The 10,570-nt window shown below is 38.3% G+C and overlaps 1 protein-coding gene across 1 annotated transcript; it reads left to right on the top strand.

Moving 5' to 3' along the window:
• The first annotated feature begins 7,410 nt into the window (after positions 1-7,410).
• Positions 7,411-10,326, top strand: LOC107802238 (uncharacterized). Its single transcript, XM_016625698.2, has one exon. The coding sequence runs from the start codon at positions 7,604-7,606 to the stop codon at positions 10,070-10,072; it is 2,469 nt and encodes an 822-aa protein (XP_016481184.1). The 5' UTR covers positions 7,411-7,603; the 3' UTR covers positions 10,073-10,326.
• Positions 10,327-10,570: the final 244 nt, after the last annotated feature.

Below are 10,570 nucleotides of genomic sequence, written 5' to 3'. Positions count from 1 at the left end.
GCGCGGATTGCATGAGTTGTAGTTTTAGATGGTATTGATGTGTTATGTCACCAGTGTAGTTGTGTTTGATTAGATGAGATCATTGGGGATCTATAATGAATACAAACCGATTCGATTTCAGCATGATGGAAGGATACCATCGATATTCTGCTCAGAAATTTGCTATGGTCCTTGCCAAAGGAGAAGGGGCTTCACGAATGGTTGATCTGAGGAATGATTATGACTTTTTACGCGTTTTATTTATCATTTACAGTATACAGAAGTGTTGGAATGAGGCCTTATTTGATAAAAGGCTTATTATCAAAATTCGGATGTTTGAGCAGCTGTTGTGATTAGAAGTTATCGCTACAAGTGTTTGAGTTATGTGGTATGACATGTAACTGCACCTGAGGTTGCAGGAATGGGTTATTATAGCTGGTTCGGGCTTATTCAGAGTATATATGTGAGATTCTGATCTTGTAGATGGTTTCAAAAGTGGAAATATGGTTCTAAGGTTTATGGGCTAGGATGAATTGTGAAATTTCAGTTACATTGTGTTATCGGACCTATATGAGATAAGGTGACATGGGATCACCCCCGAGTATGTGCATGGTAAGGTTACACTGCGATTTGATGGTTTTCGAAACAACTCTGGGCATGTTCGAGGATGAACGTATGTTTAAGTGGGGGAGGATGTAACGACTCAACCGGTCATTTTGAGCTTTTGCACTTCGCTCACCAGTTCTTGGGCATGACTATCCCCGTGTGGGGTGTTATGACTTAGGTAAATCATTGGTTTTGGTTTTCAGGGCAATCAGAAGGAATTTGGAAGAACATATTTGAAGCTTAAAATCTGAAAGGTTTGACCAAGTTTTAACTTGTTAGTATATGATCTCGGATTGGAATTTTTATGATTTGGTTAGCTCTGTTAGGTGATTTGGGACTTTGGAGCGTGATCGGAATGTATTTTGGAGGTCCGTGTAAGGTTTAGGCTTGAATTTGCGAAATTGGAATTTTGGTATTTTCCGTTTGATAGGTGAGATTTTGATACAAGGGTTGGAATGGAATTTTCGGAAGTTTGAATAGTTCCATTGTGTCATTTGTGACGTGTGTGCAAAATTTTAGGTCATTCGGACGAAGTTTGATAGACTTTTTGATCGAAAGCGAAATTTGGAAGTTTTTGGAATTCTTAGGCTTCAATTAGGTGATGATTTGGTGTTTTGATATTGTTTTGAGCGTTCCGAAGGTTGGAACAAGTTTTAATGATGACATGGGATATGTTGGCATGTTTGGTTGAGGTCCTGAGAGCCTCAGGCGAGTTTCAAGAGGTAAACGGATCTTTTTCGGACTTGGAAAGATTGCAGAAATTGTTGTTGGTGTTCAGTTCTGGTGCCCTTATATGTGGTCGCGTGGGTATGAATGCAATCGCATAGGGCTATTTGGGGGCAGCATAATTTTGTTCTATACGATCGCCTTAGAGTGGTCGCGATCGCATAGGGGTCTGAGGCACGTGAGAGGGCTGCGTGCTGGTTCTATGCGAACGCATGGGGAATGATCGCGTAGAGGGAGTTTGGTCAGTGCTTCGCGAACGCGTGGTGCTTCACGTGAATGCACTGAGGTAAAAGGGCCTAGGCAGAAAGTTTAAAAAAGCCACATTCGCAACTTTTAACCATTTTCCCACCCTTGTTGGACAGATTTAAAGCTTTTGAGAGGGATTCTTGAGGAAACCACAGGGTAATCTCTTGGAGGTAAGATTCTTGACTTCACAACTCATTTATATATGATTAAAGGCCTAATTAGTGGTGAAATTTTGGGAAAAATAATGCAAAATAGGTAATTAGGGCTTGAGATTAAGAGACCTTTGAGTAGGGATTTGAGGGGCCATTTGAGGTCCGATTTTGATGTTCTTAATATGTATAGACTCGTGGGAGGATGAGAATTCTATTGATGTAATTTTTGTCGAATTTTGAGACGTGGGGTCGGGGGTCGGGTTTGGCCAATTTTAGGATTTTTGAGTTAATTCGATTATTTTCGCTTGGGCTTTGTTCCTTTAGCGTGTATTAATGATGTGGGACTGATTTTGGTTAGATTCAGAGTAATTAGAGACTGATTCGAGAGGCAAATGCATCGCGGGCTAGAGTTTGGACCAGATAGAGGTAAGTAATGATTGTAAATGTTGTCCTGAGGGTTTGAAACCCCATATTTCACATCGTTGTGCTATTTTGGGGTGACGCACACGCTAGATAACGAGTGTGGGGTCGTACACCATTGGGGATTGTGACTTAGTCCATCCCGTATGACTGTTTAACTGTGTATTTGAATGAAAACTGTTTGTTATCATCATATTTTGGGCTAAATGCTATGTATGGGCCTCGTGCCAACTGTTTTGGACCCTTATGGGGCTTTTACTACTTTTTCTCACTATTTTGACTTAATAATTGTACTCAGTCATGTTGTATTTTAGTGATCTACTAACTCAACCTTATTTACTAAATTTTGATGATATATGATATTGAGTTGAACGCCTTGTTTTACTAATAGTCCGAGTGACTTGTGAGCTTGATGGCTGAGAGAGGCCAAAGGCCTGATAGTGAGATTGATGATGGAGATAGACCGAGGGTCTGATTGTGAGGTTAATGACTGAGAGAGGCTGAGAACTTGGTTGTGAGGATTTTATATTTATGGATCGGGTTGCATGCCCCAGCAATATATATGTATGTATATGGATCGGGCTGCACGCCGCAGTGGTTATTATATGACACCTATTGAGCGTGAGTGCTGAGTGTGAGAGCTGATTGGTATATATATATATATATATATATATATATATATATATATATATATATATATATATATATATATATATATATATATATATATATATATATATATATATATATATATATATATATATATATATATATATATATATATATGTATACGAGTGATGCTTTGCCTGAGGGGCCTGTTTATGGACTTACTGGTTTCACTACTCCTTAAAGTGAGTTTCTATTGAATATGTTGAGCTAGTTACTGCTTTCACTCATCTTTAGACCGAACCTCTATTGAAATGTTAAACAAATATTTTTAAATAACTTTCCTTTGAATTGAAGTTTTTACAAGGTATTCGAAATTTAGTCACTTATTTGGCTTTGTTACTTCCACTGATATTTTTAAGTTACGAAATGGTTATGAATTTCTGTTTGCCCGAGGGGCTGTATATGAATTATGTTTGGGCCGAGGGGCTGATTATGATTTTCATCACCTTCACTATAAATTTCACTGAACTTATACTGAAAACTGTTAGAAAGGCATTTTCAAAGGATTTTTCCCGAAATGGGAGTTGAATGAGATAATTTGATTTGTATCCTGTTTTGGAAACATGAGGTATCCTTTATGGTGCCATGATGTGGTTTACGTGATTTCTTACTGCTCAGACTTTATTTACTTTTATTACTTACTGAGTTGGAGTACTCACATTACTCCCTGCACCTTGTGTGCAGATTCATGTATTTCTAAATCTGGTAGCGGGTGTTGATCGCTCGGAGGCAGAGTCATCGGAGTTTAAAAAGGTAGCTGCCCGGCGTTCGTAGCACAACTTCTCTCCCTCTTGTTTTCATTAGACTATATTTAGTGTATTTTTAGACTTCTTGTTGTATTCAGTTATTCGTAAATGCTCATGACTAGTGACATCCCGATATCGGGCTTGCGTAATTATTCCGCACTATTTTTTAATTTCACATCAGGAGATTATTGATTAATAAATCATATAAACATAACTTTTATTGAATAATGGTAGATTCGGGAGTTGTGTCGGCTGACCTAGTTCACAATAGGCATCATCACGACTGGGTCGGTTTTTGGGTCGTGACATTTACTTACTATATTTTTCTGTATTTTTGCGTAATCTCTTAGAGTTCTGATTATTTAACCATTAATTTTACTATTTCTACCCGTTTGCCTTAAACTCTGTCGATTAATTGTTAACTAATTTCACTTACCTAAATTAGGGTTTGAAATTGAGCTTTACTCATCACTCGTTTTGAAAGTAAATTGAGTGTTCTGAGGCCTTAAAAATCTTTTTTTGTCTCACCTCAATTTGGTTGCGCTTTCCGGGCGCGTTTTCGGAAAAACTTTTATGTGAAAACTAAGTGAAATAAGGAAATTGGCTTTTAAAATTGAATAAAGTTGACTTTGGTCAACATTCTTGGTAAACGGACCCAGACCCGTGATCCAACGATTTCGTAGGATCCGTAGTAAAATATGGGGCTTGGGCGTATGACCGGAATCGAATTCCGAGGTCCCAAACCCGAGAAATGAATTTTTAAAGAAAATTATTTTCTAGAAAATATAAAGGTTTTTAGAAGTGAATTGATACATTTTCTTGATGGTATCAGGCTCGTATCTTGGTTTCGGATCCCGATACATGTTTAAAATAATAATTAAGATGAATCTATAAAATTTGGTAAAGATCGGAGTTGGTTTGGTATAAAACCGACCTATAGCTGAGAAAATAGTAATTTTGATATTTTTGAGTGATTTCATGAATTTGAGGTTTAATTCGTAGTTGTTGATGTTATTTTAATGATTTGATCGCTTGAGCAAGTTCGTATGATGTTTTTAGGTTAGAGTGCATTTTGGTTTGGAGCCCCGAGGGCTCGGGTGAGTTTTGGATATGCCACAGAGTGAAATTGGACTTAGGAAAGGTTGCTGGTATCTGGTATTTTTGCTCAGGCCTCTGATCTCGCAATTCTGAGATCAGGCTTTGCAATTGTGAAGTTCTCAGGCATGGAAATTGCGACCTAGGTGTCGCAAATACGATCCTAGCCTGGGCAGGCCTTGGTCGCAAATGCGACCATTTCTCGCAATTGCGATGTCGCAAATGCGACTAGTCCTTCGCAAATGCGAAGGTGGCCAGATTTTCCCTTGGTCGCAAATGCGACAGATTCTTCGCATTTGCGAAGATAGCAGGTCCTGAAGGGGTTCGCAATTGCGAATCCGGATTGCAATTGCGACATTTGCGACCAGTGAATTAGGACTTAGACGTATTTTTCCTCATTTTTCAAACTCTCTCAAACCTTAACTCTCTTGGGCGATTTTCTAAAGAATGGTTCTTCTCCAAATCAATTGTAAGTTATTTCTAACTCATTTTCTTTAATCTATAACATCTTTTCACATGATTTCAATTCAAAATCAAGGGTTTTCATAGGGGAAATTGGGTGTTTTGGGTATAACTTAAGATTTTGAAATTTTGGAGATTTGAACCTCGATTTGAGGTCCGATTTAAAAATAAATCATATATTTGAGTTTGTGGGTGAATGGGTAATCGGGTTTTGGTTTGAACCTCGGGTTTTGACCATATGGGCACGAGGTCGATTTTTGACTTTTTGGGGAAATTATTGGAAAACCTATTTTCATACATTAGAATTGATTCATTTAACATTTATTGATATCGTTAAGTAAATTGTGGCTAGATTCAAGGAAATTGGTGGTGGAAACAAGAGGTAAAGCAATAGTTGAGGCTTGAATTGTGTTCGTGGCATTGAGGTAAGTGTTTGGTCTAACCTTAGCTTGAGGGATTAGGAGTTGTGTCTTATTTGCTATGTGTTAATTGTTGAGTACAACATATAGGCATGGTGACGAGTATCTATACGTTGGTGTCAAGCATGACCATGAGTCTTATACTATGATTAATGTGACTCTATTTCGTATTGTCCATGCTTTGTATGATAATTTTTCCATTGTTGAACAAGACTTGTGGAAGTATTTTTGGTAGTTGAATATTGTAGAGTGTTGGCTCAAGTTGAGAATTGAATTGTGAAGTAAATGTGGAAAAGAGAAGAGGTTTATGATATTGTCTCCCTTACCGGGATGCTATTGCTTTTGATATTATCTCCCTTGCCGGGATATTATTACTCATGATATTATTTTCTTTGCCGGGATATTGTTGTTATGCTATTGTTCCCTTGCCAGGATTTTATTGTGATATTATTGATTCCCTTGCCCAAATTGCTTTGTGATTGTTGCTTGGGTGAGGAAGAGTGTAAAGCACGAAGGGTGATGTCGTGCATGATTTTGAGAGTGTTAATGCATGAAGGGTGATGTTGTGCCAATATTGTGAGGTAAAAGCACGAAGGGTGATGTCGTGCCGCACGATGTACAATGTCGTGCCATGATATGAGTGATAATGCACGAAGGATCATTCCATGCATGATTATGTGAGGTAAAAGCACGAAGGTGATGTCGTACCGATTATATTGATTCTTATGGTGAGGACGATAGTAAAAGCACGAAGGGTGATGTCATGCACTTGAATTTGATTTCCTGATTCTTGATGATAATTGAGTTATGGTGTTCTTTACATTTATCTATTGGTTTTCTGTTGTTACTTAATATTCCCTGCAGCATGTTCCCCCTCCTATCTTTGACTGTAAATTTCTGCCTTTATTTGCTGTTGTATATGATTTAACTGCACAGGTTTATTTTGTAGTCTTGTCCTAGCCTCGTTACTACTTTATCGAGGTTAGGCTAGGCACTTACCAGCACATGGGGTCGGTTGTGCTTATATTACACTCTACACTGTGTGCAGATCCCGGTGCTACAGCTTTCGGACCACAGTGAGGTTGTTGCCTTCAGTCCATCAGGCGACCCGAGGTAGTCCTACAGGCGTCCGCAGGCCTTGGCGTCTCCTTCTATCTTTCCATACTGTTTCTTCTATGTATTTATGAAACAACTTGTATTTATCTTTCGGACCCTTATTTGTACTATTCTTAGACAGTCTACGAAATTGTGACACCAGATCTTGGTAGCTTTTGTTTATGGATTTGTATCGGTATTAATATTAGATTGTTACATTTCATTCTTTCGCTTTATTATTTCCGCTATTTATACAATGTTAATTCACAACTGCTAAAGGATTAAAAATGGAAAAAGGTAAATAATTGTAATGATTGGCTTGCCTAGCTTTCACTAGTAGGCGCCATCACGACTCCCGAGGGTGGAAAATCCGGGTCGTGACACTACCATTTATATTGATCTCGTTGGTCCTTAAAGATAATAAGGAAGGTTAGATAAAATATACGTTGGTGTTCGGCAAGTATGGCCCGAGTGCTAGTCATGAGCCCCCGGTTTGAGTCGTGACATAATAATTAATATATTTTCAAGAAACAATATATATCTTAAATGTCAAATTTAATATTATTTATAAAGGCATATATTTGTTAAATCTTAATTTTTGATAATTTACTTTATATTTAAAATTTAATTTAACTGTATAATTATATTTTTATAATCAAACAATATACTTATAATTATAGTATAATTACGTCGTAACAAACAAACAGGTCCAATTACCGGTGGCTTTCCTGGCATTCCAAACAGACCCTTATTATGATCGCAATAACCGGTGTAAAATGGACCTTTGCTTGGTAATGGAGAGAAGGAAAACGGTAAAATAATGACACCTTTTTGAATACTGTCTGTTCCTTCTCTCTCTCACACACACATTGAGAGAGGAGAGAGACACCTTCCATACACTCATGCCCCTTTGTCTTTCCCTTTGCTGTTAAGTCTTCCTTTCTTCTTCTTCACCTAACCTCCAAATTTTCTTTACCCCTTTGAAACAATGGCAGCAACTTCAGCTCCATCAGACTATTCCCAGCAAACCCTTTTCAAAATTCCAAAACAAGCCTCAACAGTTAAGCAGCAGCATTCAAGTAAGTCCTCTTGTTCTAACATTTTCTTGAAATCTCTTATAGTCATGCTTGTTCTTGTTGTTATCCCACTCTTTCCTTCCCAAGCTCCTGACTTTATAACCCAAAGTATAGTAACTCAGTTCTGGGAGCTTTTCCACCTTTTGTTCATTGGCATTGCTGTGTGTTATGGCTTGTTTTGTAAAAGAAGTAGTACCAAGATTTATACTGAAACACATTCAAGATTTGAGAGTTCAGATGTATATGCTGCTTCTGGTATTTCAAATGTAGCTTCAATCTTTGATAATGGGCTTGAAAATTTTTGTGGGTCTGATGAGAAAAGAGTGATCCCAAATTGGGATTCTCAGTTCTTGCATTATCAAGGAAGGGGCCAAGAAAGGTTTGAGCTTGTTGAGGGTGAAAAGGTTAGATCTTTTTTAGGTGAAAATGGGGCTCAAAATTTTTGTGGGTCTGATGTCCCAAATTGGGATTCTCAGTTCTTGAATTATGAGTATGGGGGTCAAGAAAGGTCTAATCTTGATGAAGGTGAGAAAAGTAGATCTTTTTCAGATGTTGATGGGGTCGAAAGCACGGGTGGGTTGAATGAGAAGGAAGTATCTCAAGTTTGGAATTCTCAGTACTTTGTTGGTGAATCTATGGTGGTTGTTGCCAATAGAAACTATGGGATTGAAAAGGTTGGCCACATTGACCATAAACCTTTAGGCTTGCCTGTTAGGAGCCTGAGAAACAGACTTGTTAATGCTGGAAACCCGGAATTTATTCATGAAAATACTGTTAATTCAGGGGGTTCTTCTGGTAGTATTGGTTATGAAGTTAGAGGGGAAAAGATAAGAGGTATGGCTCCTATCAATTTGGGGAGGAAGTTTGAGGAAGCTTCTGGACCTCGCCAAATTTCATGGCGATCGAGGTCTCAGAAGAGGGAGTTAGGAGGAATGAATACGGTTAGACCGCCTTCACATACTAGACCTCACTCGGTTGGACAATTGGAGTTTGGGCATCTCAAATCTAGGTCATTCAGTAGAGCAGTATCCTCTCGGACTAGTCCTACTTCGTCTTCACCAAGTATTATCTCGCCTTCATCCTCTTATTCTTCAGAAAATGGAAGTGTCAAAATGGAAATGCCACAGTCTGAGCCACATTATTTATTTGAGAGTATATCCAGCTCAGCTTCAGAACAGACAGGAACATCCATCGGAGAAGCAGCAGTTTTAACTTCAAAGGTCAATGAATCTAGCAATCAGTCATTTCCAGAAATGAATGTGCAGCTGAGAAATGACTATGAAGAGGATGCAACAAAGATGAAAATGAATCCTTCTAGCGTAGAAGCATCTCAGGTTCAAGGTCATCTGCATTCTGAGCCCCACTGTGATGGAGAAACCGAGTTGGGGCATCTAGAGCCATGGTCATTCTGGAATCGGATACGAGCTCATATTGTCTCCAATTCTTCTTCACCTAGAGCAATCTCACCAATGTCCGCTGCCTCTCCCGAAATGCCAAGCTCCAGAAAGGAAGAACTTGAGAGCCTGAAGAATGTCAAGCCTCCGTCCGTCCGAGTTAGTCAACCAACAGCAAGATCAGTGAATGATGCAGCTGCATTCGTTGCTTCAAAGACGCGGCAATCTACTGTTGGTTCTTCTTCAGAGTTTGATACTCATTGTACTTCTAACGATAAATTGAAGGATGTTGGATCTGTGAATGATGAAGAAGCATACCATACCTCAAAGTCTCGAGCATTTAGCATTGAATCTTCTTCAGAAATAACCATGCATGGAAATTCAAAATTGAAGCATGCCAGCAAGGATCTTAAAGAGGATTCTTCATACACACAAAAAGAAAGTGTCAATTCCTTGGTCTCAGATGTGAAACAACGCATACCTGCTAAAACTTTGTCAAGGGGAAAATCAGTCAGAACATTTAGATCCCGCAGAAGTTACATTGGTAGATCAAAAAGAAAGGAAGGTTGTCCAAAAGAAAGTGGAGACATAAATGAGGTAAATTGTGATGAATTTGACTCGGTATCATCCATGAAGTTCACCAACAGCGAAGGGCATGCAAATCCACTAGTCAATTCCCAAAAAGACATTCTTGACAACTGTGGGCCAATTCCAAGCTCAGCATTCTCTGAAAGTGAGCATGAAGCAAAGCAACTTTTTGTGAATACGGACAGTGTGGAATCTAAGGAGAACTCAGAATGCAAAGGGAACTCCGAGAATGTGTTAACCAATTATCATATGAGTTCTGATGAAGAAGCTGACTTTAACCTTGCTGATGATGCGGATCTAGGAAGTGAGGTTGATAGAAAAGCCGGCGAATTCATTGCCAAGTTCAGAGAACAGATTAGGCTTCAGAAAATTGAATCATTTCGACGGACCAGTGGTTAGTAGTTAACAATTTATCACGAGGTATGTATAGTAATTCGAGTATGCTAAAGAGGGATGTTCTTCCCTTGTTTAGTTGGAACTCAATAGGAAAATTGGTCATTTGTTTATATGTTTAGCCTCTCTTTGTGAAATCATATACTTGGAATGTTATTAGAAATTACCTGCTCAGATATCTAGGAGGGACACACTCCTTCCCTTCTTGGAAGAGCAAATCCATTATCAATTGGAAAAATATCTTTTAGAGTTTTTCATCATCATTATGACTTTCATTTTACTCAGAATTCATGTTACCTTGCAATTCAAGATTATTTTTAATTTATTTTCATCTGGATATATTCTTCAAGGTGAATTCATATTCACATTTTCATTCTAGAAGTAACGGAAGGCTGAATTGTCCAAACATTAGTATCAGGTTGCTGTGACAAATATGTTTGTCTCCTTTTAAAACTAATTTTACCATACATAATTGCATTAGCTTTCATTGTGTTTCTTTACTCT

Source organism: Nicotiana tabacum, chromosome 7 (genome assembly GCF_000715075.1).
Source record: "Nicotiana tabacum cultivar K326 chromosome 7, ASM71507v2, whole genome shotgun sequence".
Lineage (NCBI taxonomy): Eukaryota > Viridiplantae > Streptophyta > Magnoliopsida > Solanales > Solanaceae > Nicotiana > Nicotiana tabacum.
The sequence above is the reverse complement of the archived record's forward strand: the minus strand, read 5'-3'. Positions and strand labels throughout refer to the sequence as shown.

What these genes read in the sequence shown, in the direction of transcription:
- LOC107802238 (XM_016625698.2), top strand. Translation starts at nt 7,604, where the DNA reads ATGGCAGCAACTTCAGCTCCATCAGACTATTCCCAGCAAACCCTTTTC.